The 17,641-nt window shown below is 39.5% G+C and overlaps 1 protein-coding gene across 1 annotated transcript in view; it reads right to left on the bottom strand.

The window, feature by feature from the left end:
* The window catches only part of POLA1 (DNA polymerase alpha 1, catalytic subunit), a 204,154-nt gene that overhangs the window by 129,187 nt on the left and 57,326 nt on the right, over positions 1-17,641 (bottom strand). Inside the window, exons 27-30 of the mRNA XM_082751865.1 lie at positions 6,529-6,561; positions 4,818-4,910; positions 2,778-2,983; positions 1,350-1,482 (exon numbers count right to left, since the gene is read on the bottom strand). Of these exons, the coding sequence (XP_082607991.1) occupies positions 1,350-1,482; positions 2,778-2,983; positions 4,818-4,910; positions 6,529-6,561 (465 nt within the window). The remainder of the gene's footprint in view (positions 1-1,349; positions 1,483-2,777; positions 2,984-4,817; positions 4,911-6,528; positions 6,562-17,641) is intronic.

The following is a 17,641-nucleotide window of genomic DNA, read 5'->3' as shown; positions in this document are numbered from 1 at the left end:
GTACTGTATATTTGAAGTAAGAAGTGTGTAAGAGATGGATAACAAAATTTTTACATAAACCATAAAAATCACTGTTTTCTCTAACAGTCTGATGACAACCTGAACACATTTCTTAACTGATTTATTAACACAGTCTTACAGAACAGATGACCAGCTGGCAAAAGAAAGACACTCTGGATGAAGTAAATTTGGGATATCTGTTTCACAGAACCATGAGAGGAGCACATAATACCCAATTTATTAATCAAATACCCCTGGCAAGTGGGAGAATTTTGAAGACCAAAATGTAAGTTTCATTGAGGATTCATAAAAATAAACCAAAAACATACTTTTTGCTAAAAATCCTGTAGATAAAGCAGAGTATTTCGCTTCTTGCTGTAGTAAAGTCTTGAATAAGATCTCTAAGCGAATATTAGTTTCCTTCTATGGCGCTTTAAAAGGAAACAAGCTGACAACACTATGCTTTTATATGGGTTTTCTATAAAACAGAACACTTGGTTCTTTTCATTGTTCTCTTCGGTTTAAGTATTTTCAACCAGAAATACAAAATAATGATTTGGGAGAAAACTTTTGAAAGCACAGCCTTTCCCGTAATTGTCAAAGTCCAGAACCAGCAGACAGGAGAGCAGGATGGGACATGAGACAGCTATTATTCTGAGAAAGCAAGACCAGCTTACAGCTCAACAAGGTGTTTTTACTTTGATTGTAGGATCTCTACAGTATGTTCTATGCTATTCGGTATCTCACAAAGCAGGATACCAATCCTAGGAATTTTCAGAACAGAAATTATTCTGTAATTCTGTTCTCTCATTGGGAGTATGTAGTCAAGCTTTTGCATACAACAATAAACACTGTGCTGACAGCCAAGACGAAACATCAGTGAAAAAGAGCAGTATAAATGCAATAAAAATAAATAAAACTACTGTTTAAAATAGAGAGGGTTTCTAAATATATATAAAAAACACACAATAAGCAGCTAAGGAGAACAAACACACAGGAAAAAACAAATTGTCAGACAGCAGCAGACTTCAGATTGCTTGAAAAGATGCCCCCCATAGGAAACAACAATTAATATGCACGCACAAGTTTTTATTTTGTGGTAAATAAGTTTAATTTGTTATACAAGAGGTCCACATAGTAACTATGTAGTAAAAGAAGTCTATGCCCTTTGCACATACAGACAGGTTGGAGAGGAGCTCTAAGGCCAAGTCCAACCGTCAACTTAGCACTGCAAAGCCTACCACTAAACCATTTCACAGCACCATAAGGATTAAAAAGATCTTTATCAGGAGTCAGTAGCAGGAACAGTAAAGCTTCCTGAAACACAGAAGAGCTGAAACTTCATTTACCTTGTTTATTTCATACTGATTTACTGGGATCCGGCCATTCATCACGTTTTCTCCAATTTCTATAAGCCGCCTTTGAATGTTTTCCACAATTATGTCTCGGGGCTGATCAGAAAGAATCTGACCAATTACATAGCTGCAAAAACAGTTCAGAAATCAAGAAAAGCTTAAAACACGCAAAACCATTACAGCAAACACATTCCTCCCTTCCCATGGGTTACCTCTACAAGTTAAGGAAACTGAGGATGAAGTCTGATCCAAAATTTATAGCAATTTGCCTGTATATATATTTTCTGTTGTGTTTTATTTTATTTATTCATTTATTTTACTAAGCAAATTATTGTAAATAGTTCTAATGTGAAACGGTGGTCTGGAATTGCTGAGTCCAACTAGATTCCATTTTCTGTTCCATTTTGCTTTGCCATTTATTATTGCAAAGCAGGTATCTGAAATGGGAGAACCAAGGAGAAGAGAGAAGAGAACACAGAAAGTTAAAGCAAGCAAAGTCTTGCCTATTTCTGTAAAATGTGGTTGGGAAGATCTGCCAGCTGCAGAAGAGTTAGTCACTAAAGAACACTCTCAAACATTTGTATAGCTTTAATTACTAATACATTCCTAACTTGGAAAATTTTGCTTCTATTATGATGCGTCTTTTCTTAGAAAATGCAAGTCTTAAGAACAGTAAGCAAGTGTGTGGTGTATTTTTACAAATGTAAAAAAGTACTCATTTTTAGATGCATTTGGACCACAATTTAAGTTTTCAAGAGGCAGCATGCAACGTAAGTTGAGTCAGTCCCTTGATGACCATCTCTCTATCCACTCCAGGGTGTTTTTTCCTACATTGTTGAAAGTATTATCTCCACTGAAGTTGAGCATAAAAATGTCCTGTGCAATAATTCATAAATCATCAATCCACTATCCATCATAATGTAGTATCAGAAAAGCTTTGTTTGAAAAATGGAAGACAAACAGTCCTATGGAAAGCTATCTTCTCTCTTGCACACTTTGGACTGCTTTCTTAGAGGATGCTGAGACAGTCAACTACCAATTTCTTTTGCCATCTTTGAAAAAAAAAAAAATAAATAAATCTGAACCTATGACTGCAAACACTAGTAGCACCTTCCATTTTCACAAGATTGCAGCTGTGGTTATTATACTACATATAAAAATTGCAACAAATCAAATCCACTGCTTCCACAGAAGCTGTAAAGACAGTGGAGCTAATGACACCTGGACTTGTAAAATCATGATCTGTAACAAGTGCCAGAATGTAATGTTTACCACCTCCTACACCAATCAGTTGAGATACCCCAACTCTGATGTTTGCTACCGATCTACAGAGGCCAGGAAACAGCCACGTGTTATCAAATGTTTATGAAGCATGTACTGTTTAGAACAGCAACAAGGACAATGCCACAAAAAGAAACTCACTTTCCAGTTTCTTTTGCAAGATCACACCAATCTCTTCGGACTATATCCAACCCTTTCAGTTCTTGTTTAGTTACGTATTTCCCATCCCCTGTTGGTTCCACAGTAAGAGCAGCGTATTTCTTCTTCTTTAACAACAGCAAGGACTTGAAGACTCCATCAATATCGATCTCCAACAATTTATACAGCTTGTTCACTTCATTTTTGATCTGCAAATGCGCCAACATTAAAACCAAATGCAACACTAACTGTGGACAAATTTAACTTTCACAGAATTAAGGTTAAAACAATTAACATTATGCACCATGTGTTTGCGGACACATTTTAAAGACTCAGCAGAATCATTAATCGTGAAATAAGCTGCACAGTAATCACTACTATTAAAGTTAAGGTTCCCCCACTGGTTTCCTAAGGATTTACAGCTTGGTATATCTACCTCCCTAAAAAAATTAAGCAGAGCAGAGAAGCAGGGTACTGAATGTGACCTTGCAGATAACAGAATTAGGCCCTTCTCATTATGGCAACTACTTCACCTAGAATCTCAAATCAATTACACAAGGGGTTTCAGGGTAGGAACAGATAAAAGATGGTCCCTTGGAATATAAAACCTCCTTTATAAAAAAAGGTACTTTGCAATTCTTGACAGCACAAACTTAAAAAGGCACTCCCCCTTCCCTGGGACAGGTGGGAGCACTATGGCTGCATCCCAGAGCTCCATGTGTATACCTCTGGGAAAGACACGCACGCAAACTGCAAGCGTTTATTGACACCCTTCCCCACAACATGCCTACTTTCTTTAGTCTGATTTCTCTGAGAGGAAAAGGTGTAATTCTTCTACACTTTTCTACTAATTTGCAAACGTTAATTAAAACAGGTCATGCTCCTTTAAAACAAGTGATCTGAGATAAAGAAGTCAATGGGATAAAAAAAGCCAAACATTTGACTCTAAAAAGAATCATGCAGGCTCAAAAACCTACCGATTCTCCAAGTAAACATGAAGCAAAGCCAGAAGTATTTAACCTATTATGACAATTCTGTCACAGATTTAAAAAATTATTATTGAAAATATTATTATTAAAGAAAATAGAGATAAAAACATACAGATGAAGTTTAATTAACTTTCTTAAAGTAACTTTCTTACACACTAGAAATGTAAATACACCTGAAATTATGAGTTCATATGACAAACCAAAAGCAAATACAAAATATAAAAAAAACAGAAAGATTTCTTTCTTCCATGCCAACAATCTTGCTACACATACTTAAAACTCAGAGTGTCGCTGGTCTCACATTTACAAGACTTTCATAGAATATTGGACTACAAATAAATAATGTGGGGTTTTTTGTTTTGTTTTGGTTTTGTTGGGGGGGGAGGGGGGGGAGAGGGCTTCCATAGCCCTCATTTTACTTTCATTGCAATTTCTACCTCTCAAAAACAGATTCTCACAACTTTTCCTTAAAATTCTTACTTTTCTTCAACAATTTTAGACAGCTGTAAAGATTGCATATTGTCAATTGCCAATTTTAAATCAAACAGATCTCTTCCATACTCAGTACAACCTGTAAATTAATACTTAAATTTACCACTGGAAATCTGATGGCACATAGAGTGTAATACATACTACATAACTAAAAAAAAATGAAACTGATTGATGTATCTCATGTCAAAACACAAATCATTAAAATCAAAATTATTTTTGCATTGTAATTGTAAAGTACAGTTCCTCCAAATTAGTTCCATACCAGCTTACCAGATACGCAGATAGTCTCCTGATAATTTAAATTGGTAAAAATGCTCACTATAGAACGACACTTTTCATTTTAATTAGATCAGTATAAAAATGCACAGAGCAGCTACACCTAAAGATAGGGCACTCTGAGCTTTCATTACCACATAGCTCCCAAAAGTGGTCAAGTTCTCCCTCCTCCTCCTGTCCTAAACTCTTCTTCTGCTGTGGGGGTCTCTCTCAATACCTTTGGCTCTATTCACAGTGTGAAAACACAGGCATGCAGGAAAGCTTTAAAAAGAATAAAATTCCTTACCTTGTTCCCCAGCTTGAAGACCTCATCCAGATTGGTACTATTGGTATTTATCATAATGGAATCTGTGTCTCCATAAATCACTTCGAGGTTCATCTAAATGAAACAAATCACTTTGAAAAACAAAACCCCTCCATCATTTGGAAGTCCCACCTCATTTTCAAGACTCCAAAAGATCATTGTCCATATATCATCACTTAAATTATAAAAAGCAAAAAAATGTAATTTTTTACTGAGAAGTCTGTAAATCTCATTAAGACATATTTGAATTCAAAGAGAAAAATGAAACAAATCCCTGCTATGCTAAAAACAAATCACCATTCAATTGCATACATAATAAGTAGTTAAAATTTTACTATACAAGTGTTAGAAAAATAAGTCAGTGAACACTTCTAGTCGTGAGAAACAATGGGAACTCTAATCACCAATAAGTTTGGCCTGCCAGGACAAACGAAGTTCACTTAGATTCAGAAAGACGAGCGGACAAGTTCATGCTATTCAGATGAGGCATTTACTTAGCCAAGGTGCCTGAAGGATAATACCACAGTCAGGTTGTATCCCACCTCATTTGTGCTCATCACAATACTACTGCAGAAAAGTCACTTTGGAGTAAAAAACAAAACCAAAACAAACAAACAAAAAACACCAAATAGTGCTTAGATGCTTTATAAATCTACTCTAAGTACTGGCTAATGGGTACAGAAATTGACAACACCACAGACAATACTGTCCAGATTAGGCTGTTCTTTCAATTTTTTTTTTCTTCCAAATTTTGCATGTGGCTTAACATTTCTGTCTGCCTACTCTCAACTTTTTTCTTCTGCTATAATCCAGTTACTGGCGTTGGTCCTCCCCTGGCCAGCAGATCTTTAGAGAGCAAGCTTCTCCTTTTGGATAAGAATCTAGCTACTATGACCCATACATTTTTATCCTCAGGGTGACCTACTGAATGGTTATTGCTGGATGGAGATGAATACCACCACCTACTTGATTCCTTCTCTCTGACAAACTTTGCCCTTCGTATTATGTCTCACTCTGATCGTTGTTAACAATTCAAATGCCCTACTCTGGAAAAGACTGTGTTCAACCACCAGAGTTTTTATCCATAACCAAGAGTGCCTGCCATAATACTTCGCGATAAGGGAGGAAACTCTGGACAAACTGAATCACATGAATAAGCTTGAGGTGTGTATGAAAGGCACGGCAAGGAGGAAGGTGAAAAGAAAATTTGTCACCACCAATAAATGTCACCAAAATATGGCCACATGCATCCAATAACATTAGCTTGAAAAGTGAGAACCTGATGTCTTCACTGGTGGAGAATCAATGCCGCTGTAAAAACTACAGCACGGCTATGTCCATATGAAACTCCATACAGTCAGAAAAACACCCTGTGACAGAGCTTAAAGGATGCCAGAAAATAAACCGTAATAAAACACTAGAACACATAATGTAACAGGTCTGTGAGTAAACTCTAATTAGCACTGTTGCTAATTTGCTTGAAACAGTTGCACATAGGCTTCAAGCAGGGACTAGATCATATCTGTGCTAGGAAAAGAAAAAAGCTATAATCCATTAGGAAGGATTACATTTGTAAACCAGGCATCCTAAGATGTGATTTCAGGTCTATTTGGGTTACAGTTCTCCTAGAATAAAAAATTTCACCAGGTGTGCTCTTTAAGGGTAGTTGTTTAATGAAAATGCTCAGCATTACCTTTTGCACCATCTCCTTGGTATGCATCAAAATCTGAAATGAAAAAAAATAATCAAAGATTAGCGTATGATATAATTACAAGCTAACGCATGCAAACACATCCATTAGGTTGCTAATTCCAAATGCTCTCACCTTTCAAAACAAAGCAAACCACCTCTCTCCTGGCAACACACAGTCGCCTTGATACTCCTATTACATGACTAAATTCTCATCTGACCTCGTATTAATGCTATTATTAACTCCCCTAAAACAAGATTAAAACAAATCTCAAAATTGCATGTGCGCACACACATTCTACACTAGGAAAAAAATAAAAAGAACACTGAATCAAATGCTCAAATAAAATCTCACCAGGAAATGCCAGAAAAAAGGTTCTTTCAGTAATTTAGGTCAGTGATCTTCTGCCTTATCTCTTGATGTCATTGAGACTTTTATCCAAAAAAAAAAAACAAAAACAAACAAACAAAAAAAAAACACCAACAAAGTCCTGTCTTATTCAGTACAGCCTGGATGGTGCTTGCTTATCAAGAATCTACTCAAAAGGTTGATCACTCTTCCAGTGATTTCAGAACGAATCATTAAGAAACAAAGTCCTTGAGGAAACCAGAAATGGGACGGGGAGTTGGGGCAGAGATAGGGCACTGATGTTGAATCAGTGGGCACACCTGTGTGTAACCAGGTTTGTTCCTCAGCCACAAGCGCATTCCAAGGTCCCTGAATCCTCTGAATAGAAATTCTTTGAACTTCATCAATAGCTATAAAGACCTCACACAAGTAGGGTACTGTCTCCATCTCCAACACAGGTCAGCATACTGGAGAGGGGCAGAAGAGTTTATGTATCATCTGAAGCCAAGACACCACCACAGCGCAGTAACAACCAAGGAAAATTAACACGAAGAGGAAAGCGTAGCTGCAGCACCAAGGATTGGTGAAGTTTGCGGAGCCGCGTGAAAGGTTGGGCAAGCATTTAAGTGCCTGGTCCGTTTTGCGCTTGGTCCCGTTCCAGGTGACCTTTTACATGTATCCAGGATGGCTTGTTCAAACACGGTCCAGGTTTGTTTACTCTGTGCCGCAGCTGCATCAGTGTGGTTAAACCCTCCTGGTTAACCAGGTAGAACAAAAGCAGCTCTGTGGGCTGGATGTGAAAGTTGTGCTTTCACTGCACTCTTTAACTACATCACCTCCAACTGCATTCTTCACTTCTCCACTTCCAAGACTCAACTCCCTGCCTCGTATACTCTAGGCTCACCTCCACAAAATCCCATTCCCAGTCCCTCCTTACCCTAATTCCCATGCTTCCCTAATTTATCTTCCCACCCTTTCCCAGTTTCCTGTACTTTCTCTCAATTCTCACATTCCACTCTAGGTCTGATCTCATTCTTCCTTTCCACGAAACCCTTCTTTTCTCACCCCTCCTCCAACACCTGCTCCATTCCTTCAGGCACATGGCCACATTCCCACTCTTTTCCCCCTTTCCTGTCCTGCCAGCATCCAGGTGCTCTGGCACGTGGTTCCAGGCTCCACTTGTTTAGTCCCTGCTCCCTGGTTTCAGTCCTTACCCTCCCCTCTCAGCGTAAACCTCAGTGGTTTTTCAGCTAGTCCTGCTACTGGCATACGTTCAACTTCTTAAAGAGGATGACTCTGAAGCACGTGTTATAGCAAAGACAAATCAGAGGCTGTCAGGTCATTCTGCACAGTTTGGTACTCCAGCTTTAAAGATAGTCAGGCAATGCACCATTTTAACAGATTATATTAAATTTAACAACCCAGTTAAATTTTAGGTTGTTGTTTGTTTGTTTGTTTTTTCATACTTTAAATTGCAATACTCCTTGGCCATATTTGCCAAAAAGACAATTGCAACTAGTCGTCAGGAAGTCTGTGACAGGGAGCTAAACAGTAGGAATTAGCAGGGATGAGGAAAGAAAAAGGATAAAGAAGCAACAGGATAGAGCTGTTTCTGTGAAATCCCACAAGCTCCATGAAGTCGGCGAGCCTAAAACGAGTCCAAGAGTCTTGTCCATCTCTATTCCACTGCTGCCAGAAAATGACTCAGAGAAAGGCAATGCACCCATCTCCGCTTAACAGGGCACAAGCAGGTTGACAACACTGCCATTCCTTCAATATTAATATCAAGCATCCTTAATATTGCTGAAGCTTTAAACAATCACAGCGATGAAACCTAGAGAGTATGATGCTCCACTGTGCTTCTTCCAGTTTGTTTTAGAATTATGCACCACAGAATTACATGCTGAATGCCATTCACCCTGGCATTCTTATTTTTGTTGTCCCTGGCTTTATAAACGTAAATGTTTTCTTCCAACATAGCTTGCGTTCATACATATTTTCTGGCCATTTTCTTCAAAGAAGAAATTTCTGCACGTAAGGATGGAGTCACTCTCCCGAAGTACAAAGGCGTGGACCTAAGCAAACCTCACATACCATACGCTTCAAGGAGCCTAAGGAAAGGTTAGGCTCCAAACCACAGTATCAGCCTGGCACAGCTGACTCACAACGAACGCCCTTACCAGGGTTATTCCCCAAGCACATACGGATACCTATAAATTTATCTTCTCCAAGCCAAGCCCAAAACATCCAGTCGCTTTAAAGACCATCCACTGATGCTGCAAACTCAGTACGTGGACAACGTGATGCCTAAACTCTGCTTACAAGTCCCAACTTGCAGAACGCTGTGCTGGCCTCAACCTTCCACCTAGACACAGAACAGAGAACTGAAGAACAGGAAAATGGTGGGTCTGAGCGGCAGATTCTGTCCGTGCCATATGTGCTCGGGTCCATCTGATTCCATTTTAACCAAAAGCTTTAAAAGGGTATTCCGCTCACCCATTTCTAACAAGTGATTCGGATGGCACTGCCCACCACCTTTACACGGGGTTTGGAAATTTTTCTGGAGACATGTGTCACTGCTACATGACACCAAATTTCACATGCAGTCATTAAAATTCTAGCTTATTCACCCCCCCACATCCCTCTTCTCTCACTTATTAGATAACTCCTACGGAGGAAGGTTTTATCTTTCCCTTAGTACTCCAAAGGGGAAACGGGAGTCACTGAAGCACAATTAAACGCACTGGACAGACAAGAGAAGAGTTTGTGTCAGAGAAAAGAAGGCCTAACATTTGTTACCCTCAATAATTTCTGGCATTTTCTCCTTCGTCCTTTAAAAAAAAAAAAAAAAAAAAAAAAAGCTATCTATAAATAGTTAGAAAGATAGCATTTTTTAAAATAGAATTATCCCCCACTAAAAAAGGTTTGGCTGCGCAAAGACCATTTCTCAATTGTCTCCGAGGACAGCGGAGGATGTGGGTAATTACAAGAGGGTCACAGACAAGTTAGCTTCATCGAGTGACTGGCATATGTTAGTGCTACCCGGTCTGACAGAAGATCACTTGTAAGTGCCAACAGCTACAAAACAGAAGGTTATAAAGGCTTGCTAAAATTCATTAATAAGGCAGTCGGTAGTTATCTGATTTCACAGCAACACCTGCATATTTATCTTCTCATTACCAACTGGATGATGGAATTTTTTTCAAGCACATTTAAAAAATCTGCCAACTTCAAGTATAAAAAAAATAAACTTTGTGGTTAATTTTTCCCTTAACAAAGTACAGCTGTTGAGAATAATTGTTCGAGATCTTACCCTGTAATGTCAACTGCAGCAGAACAAAGAGTATTTAATTAGCAAATCTATCCAGTAATTCAACACCTATTATATAAAATGCCTTCGTGATTTTATTCAGGATAATTTGCTAAGAGGGTTATTACTGACATTCAGATGAAATTTAAAATTCCTACGCAAGTCGAGTCATAATAGCAGTAATGATCCCCCCAATCAGGAGATACTGTGTCACACAAGGTTCTTTTGCAATGCAGCAGCCGATTTCCTGACTTCTTAATTCCTGGGCTCAGCTCAGTGAGAGCCCTTCACGCCAATATTTCAGTCAGCAATACATCCTTAATGGGACTCTATTAAAATACCTAGAATAAAAATGACTTTTTTTTTTTTTTTTTGTTAAGAAGAATGACAGCACTGCTATCATATCAATCACGAGCAGTTTCTCAGAAGCGCGCGGCAAAGGGAGGGAGGGAGGTTTATGGTGAGGCTGGGAAGACAGAAGAAAGAAGGAAGAGAATAGGAAAATTGTTACTCGTTAGTTTCCTTTTGCAAATAATATTGCGCCGCTCATGAGAGCTGGATTGTCTCCTATTGCAGGCAATCCAAGTAGGAAGAATTAATTGCCTGGCAACCCATCTGTACAGCCATGCCCCTTCCCCCCAGCAAACATATACTTCTGAAAACCTGTGAACTTCCCCACACAGCCAACATCTGTGAAATTCCATTTTAACTTTCTCCTTGTAAAAGCGAGGCCAGCAACACGCCCGTGCCCTCGCCCGTGAAAAGTGAGTTGACAGAAACGGAAAGACTGCAGTTGCAGACAATAAACCAAAATGCAAAATCCTGTCCTAATTTGACTCCAACTCGCTGATTACTTAATTAAATAAGAACATGATTTAAGAAAGGGAATGATTAAAAAACCACAAATATACAAGGAACGGCTTTTCCATTGCATCAAGTAGTTTTCAACACACCTTACTTAAAAGCCACTAAAGAGCATCTCCCGACAAGAGGATGCTTACGTGAGAACAAGATTTCTAGCTGAGCTACAACAGAACAGGGCACAAAACTAACATGCAGTGCAATGCAGAGATTTCTCCTGGAGACGTACAAATTCTCTGTAGACTCCCAGGGCCACAGGCATAAGGAAACAGAAAGGTTTCTTCATGAAGACATGATCAGGCTGAAAAGACTGACCAGAATGATTACAAAAATGCTGTACCACAGATGCATAGCAAGAAATATCATTTATGCTCTTGCTTTGCACAAGGAGAAAAACTAACGTTCGTATGGCGTTGACAAAAAATGCATTTTTGAAGACTATTCTGTAGTCACCTCGTGTAGACCTGAGATTTTGTTTCCAGCCCAGGTGTTTATTTGCGTAATTACACAGCAATACTTCTGGTACCAGCTTTAACCATTGATATTAGCCAGCCCTTCCCACAATACGGAGGAATGAACAGACTGTGCTCCGGTACGCATTGCCACTAACTTGGCTACATAAGCGTTTCTGCACCCCTGTATTTTTACAACCCATTCATTAGCTTTGTTACTATGCTATGATAAGTAGCCTCTACGCTATTGCTGCAGAATACTGCCAGACGACTTTTTTTTAAGGAGGATTTTCAAAAAAAGGTTGCTATCACAGGACAAAAAGGTACCTATGTCATAAGAAAAAGTGAAACAAAGATGGAAACCTTGCTTGCCATAGAGAATGAAGCATCCCAGTGCCGTGCTTTCATTAGACAACAGACTCGATTTGGTGGGGTTGGAGTGACCCAATCCAAATAGCTGGTAAATACATTTCTTTCAAAGAACTTCAATTGAGCATTTGCTTTACTTAGACAATGCATTCAAGGTTTTATTTCCCCAAAACGTTGTCTTAGATAAGCTCAAAAGCATCAGAAATACACCACCCCATGCATCCAAAAATTTTCCTCCCATGTTTTTTTTTTCAGCAACACTGAAACTACCTGTCCATACTCCACCAGCAAAGTTGACAGGCAACACCATGACCTTGCTGGATAATATATACAAACCCAAGACTGGATGGGGGCACCAAAACCAAAGGGAGAATGACTCCAAGGCATGAAGCAATGTACACAAAGATCAGTGACACGTTTACATGACAGCAAAAGGTAGGATCTTCTGCCTCACAAACAACAGAACATGCACAAAGAGGCAGCATTAGAAACACTCCGAACACAACAAAAATCATGTGTATATTTGTCACATTTTGACAAGGAACGCAAAGATGACAGTAAAACACTGAAGAGGATGATATGAATCAAATTACAACTCAAAGACAATGTTCCCTTGATGCTAGAAACAATTATGTACCTTTAAAATTCTACAATACCTCCACTTCAGGTATTTGTGGTAAGCTTTAATGAAGAAAACAAGAAAAACAGAATTAATTTTTATGAAGTTACACCCTTATTGGGCATTCTGCACAATGTATTACAAATTCTACTATACCAAAGTGAAATTTGGCCAATTTTTAAAGAACTGGTTTGGTGCTAGGATAGAAGAAAAACAATGACACATACTCCTACAGCTAAGAAAAAAGAAAAAAAAAAAAAAAAAAACAAAGAAAAAACACTAAACAAGAAGTCCACACCCAAAAGATTCTTTGTTAGAAATTCAATTAAAAACTTGGAAATGGAAAAACTGAGCGCTCAATGACAAAGCTGAATACTTGACTGGATAGAAGCCAACTGGCCCAGCTCTTAGCCCAGTTCTGGGTTCTCAAAGTAATAAGAATGTGAGTGGCTAACAAGCTGCAAAAGGCACCTGTACAGCACGGGCATTTTGTAACTCTCAGGTCCACAACGACTGTGGCCAGAGAAACCACGCAACAGAAGCACGGGCAGTTAACTGAGAAGCACGGGGTCTCACAGCCCACCCACTCATTATTTTCTTTCTGTCCAACTCATTCAAAACTGACCACCTAACATGAATAAAGAGGCAGCGAAGTTCTTCCGCCCCCCCCCCCATTTCAGTCTACGAAAATAAAAACAAGATTTGTAACACCTAGGGCCCCTTGAAGAACATGGTACTCAAACCAATTTTAGCTCATTAACTCTTCTGAATAATTTTTTATTTAAATCCATTAAATACATCTATGCTTGATGAACATTTTGTACTTAGCTAGAAGATGCAAGGAAACCTTTTGTGCATTTCAAGTACATTGCACCTACCTCAAAAGCTAAGTTTATCAAAACCACAAGTAAAAGCACTTCTAGTAAACAAGAATATGACAAGCCTCATTTACCATTTCCTAATAAAACCAAAACATGTGTTAAGCTATTCAATATTTAAATGAATACACACAAGTATAACCTCCTCAGGAGTAAAAAAAGCAGCACGTGTTTTAGCGAAATGAAGTCTTTCTGTTTAAACATTTGTTCATTTTACTTCATTACCTAAACTTAACTGGTTTAACATAATTCAGTAACTGAGAATCGGCCTTTCTCCAGAAAAACATGCAAACAACAAATGACAAGAAGAGTAAACAATTAAAATGAATTCCTTACAAAAGCAGTGTAGTCTGTTTGGTCAGACAAGTTAGAATCCAGTCAGGTTTACACCTGAGCAGAGACTTTCCTGTAAGTAACAGCAAATTCTATTTCTGAATATGAAAGACAACCCTCCACAACAGATTTATGGTAATTTTACAGACCGCCCTGCAAATATATAGGCATGTTTCCCTCAACCTTGAGCTGACAGGAATGTAAGCTCTTTAAGTGCATACCCGTTTCCCAGATAAGCTACTCTCATAGGCATACATCTATCCTTTTCCTACAGAAAGGATCAAGGAGTAGATTCCTGTCTTCAGTATTGGAAGAAAATACTTTTTCAAAGAGAAATAAGGCTAATACTCAACAACCTCAAATTATTATTAGTCTGCAAGATTTAGTGAAGAAACTCAGACGACAGGAATATTTTAATTTTTGAGTAGTGGATAAATTCAGTGCCATATCCAAAATGATGACAAATTCCTTGAGAGTCCAATGGGAGTTACAACTCTAGAAGGCCCTCTGCCCTCACTTTCAACTCCTTAAAGAACATTTCATTATGAAAAGAAAGGTCAGTTTTAAGAAGGATCCCTTAAGGATACAAGGGAGCGTGGACTGGCAGGACATCAATCTACTAAACACCAACTTTGCTACAGTTGTACTGGTTTGTGTACTTCCAGTAAGAACCACAACAAACCAATTCCCACCTGATGAGTACTCTTAAAAGAAAAAGGACTTCTACTAAAAAATACTAAAAAAAAAAAAAAAAAAAAAAGAAAAACACACACAAAAAAAATTTTACTTTAAGAATCACAGGCACTTTTGCAATAAGTAAACTGAATAGAGCAACCTCTGTATAAACACAGGTATATTTCACTGAAAACAATCCTGAAATTTTATTGCAGTGAGAGGACACGCTGGTGCTGGTAATGAACACTGCGTATGAATGTCATGTACATCATAAAATCCTTGAAAGTTGTTTCAACAGCTTTAAAACCAAGCTGTTCTTTCATCAGGACTAAGTGGTCGTCTATCAAAACAACATCTATTTCGATTTAGAGATGGTTTTTAGCCTCTAATTAGCCTCCAAAGAAAGTTCTCTTACCTAATTTCTTAAATGTCAGGCAAGATTTTCATACAGCATAAATTTTGCTTCATTAAATTAGATATATTTAGACAACATATGACGGTTGTTTATAGAAAATTAAACAATGCTCATTCATCCTTCACGGTTCATCCTTCACCGCTGGTGCTGCCAGCAGAGTTTGCGATTTTCCGATCGCACAACCCTCGCTGAGGGATCAAGGGTTGCTCAGACAGTGCGGGATTTATCTGACTACACGGGGCAAAATGATCTTTGCCAACAGGCTGCCCAACCTGGTAAGGAGAGCTTTGAACTAGGACTGATGGGGACAGAAGCACATCACCAACTATCAAGATGGGAAAAAAAGGCTGGGGCATGAACTGAATAGGAAGGAATAGGCTCCTGAGGACTGAAGAAAGGAAGTGTCACTGCTAGCCTCAAGGTGGGCAAGATGACAACCTCCAGAGGTCCCCTCCAACCTCAGCCAGTCCTTGAAGGCTTGTCCAGGGAAGCACAGGCTGCTCAGCCTCACCACAGCCCGGTGCTCACTGGCAGCTGGCTGAGCTGCTGTGCTCGAAAGTCTGGGGCCCACAGCAGCACGTCCATCTGGAGGCCAGCTGCAGGTGGCTGTGTGGGGCTGGATGCCAGCCCGGGGCTGTGAGCTGCCCGTGGTGGTGAGCGGGCGATGGGGCAGGGCGTGCCCTCAGCAAGTCTGCGGGCAGCGCAGAACCAGGAGGTGAGCCAGGTGGCTGCGCTGCCGCTCGCTCAGTGGAGCCTCAGTGGCCTGGAGATGGCTTCTGGTCTACAGGAATCTCATCAAGTCCAACAAAGCCTCCAAAATACTCACTCCAGATCTGCTACATTATAATCCTCTCTGATTAAGGAAGGAGAAATTCCTGTACATCCAGCGCCCTAACTCCACTGGGATGTTCAGGTTTCCCTGAGCTACTCAAATGTGAAAGGTAGGAGAACAATCTGGGGTACACAGACTGCTACAGTGACCACAATTGTTCTTAATAAGCAAAGTATATGGCAAAAACAAGCTTTAGGATTGCCCAAACAGGCAAAAAAAAATAAGTCTACTCCAAGATGAATCTTGCTGCATTAAAGAAGTAACTGAACAAGTCTTTTGTCATGTAGAAGCATACACACAAAGTACTGGAGACCGGGAAAAACTGTTGCTTCAAGTAGAGAAACCTTGGTCTTCTGACACGGTGCCATCCTTGCTGGTTACAACAATTAAAGAAATTCAGCGTGCATGAAATAAGCACTGGTAACAAATAGAAATTTTACCAAAGTACCCAGTCAGGAATAAATAAGGTCAGGACACTGCTGAATTCTCAGAAACTCACAGTCACTTTTGGACTGATTAAAGTAGTGAAAAACCAGGAGTAGGGCAGGTAGCACCTCCGGTGCATCCAAGGACCAGGCACTGCACTGCTGGGACTCCTCCAGTCTCTTCAGACTAGCCCCTGTGGCAGCTCTGAACTGCCTTCTTAGGTGGTATCAGAGAAATAAATCCATTTTCCACCCTCGGTGGGACACTTAACCTTTTCTGCTTCAGGCAGGACCTAGTGATTGCTCCAAGGATGTGAAAAGACAACTAGGAACATGCATGGTTAATAACACGAAGTCTCAATCAGATTTCTATTTGTTCAGTGTGACCTCTGTACAGCACTTGATGAAGCTGACCTGGACACAGACAGAAAGAGCTTCTGAGCGCCTCTGCCAGCCAGCCATACTCATTTCTTTAAAATGAGCTTCCTGAATTCTGTCTGCTCCCCACTCCACCCACCCCCCCCCCAAAAAAAAAATATGGGGTTCTTGAGGACATAAAAGACCCCCTTGCCCCCGAAAAAGCCATGTTTCTGACATAAAATGTCAGAAATAGTGGGCTACCAGGTGGTTTTAAGGTACATGGCTAATTTCTGCCACACACCAAGATCTTAATGTGGAAGAAAAAAAATCAAAGTAATTTAAAAAGTTTGTTCTTCTACTTTTAAATTTACTACAAAATAAAATTACTAATTAACAATCCTAACTTGCCTGTTAAACGGGGCTTGCTACTGTAAGTCAGCAAGAGGAACTATGGGCTGTGTTGATTGGGGCAACTTCATCTCCCAGATTTTTCCTATAAGGACATACGGGGGGGGGGGAAAAAAAAAAAAAAAAAAAAAAAAAGAGCCCATGCCAATGGAAACTACTGCCTATCCCCACATCCACAATAGCAAGCATCTTACAAGCACTTAAAGGAGCTATGTATGAACAGCATTTGATGTCACAGGGCTCTCGTAGAAACAGGAACATGCTCGGTGACACCATTTTCTGAGTACGCTAACAGAAAAGCTGAGCTTCAGGCCGATTCCTCAAAGGGACCATCTTCTTTTCAGTCTTCTAGACTGCCTCAGTTAATGGTCAGCTGGTTGAACAGTAAACCTGAAATAGCAGTCCACAGCATTTTTAATACCATTTGTCTATTCAACAGCCTGTCTCACAACAGAGGACACGTGCACTGTTTTTAAAAACAGAACTAAGTTAGAGGCTTATCAAAGCATTTGAATTAATTTTTGAGGACTTTAGACTCATGGAAAGAGATGACAGCGTCAGAAGCGACTTTTATGTGTTGGTCTGTTGTTAAGCACTGCATGTACAGCCCATTTCGGTATTTAGGGATTCCACACTAATAGCAGTACGGCTTTATTGCTGATGAAACCAAGTGGTTAAGATGTCATTATCCGATGCCACAGGATGTGGATTTGTTTGTTAGTAGTACAGAGAATGGAGATATTAAGACTAGGAAAACAAACAAATGTAGTTAACCTTGCAACGTGACCCGCTAGGAACCCAAACCAAAAACTGACTTTCAGCCACCTATCA

Source organism: Aythya marila (assembly GCF_965140915.1).
Source record: "Aythya marila genome assembly, chromosome: 1".
Taxonomy (NCBI): Eukaryota; Metazoa; Chordata; class Aves; order Anseriformes; family Anatidae; genus Aythya; species Aythya marila.
The sequence above is the reverse complement of the archived record's forward strand: the minus strand, read 5'-3'. Positions and strand labels throughout refer to the sequence as shown.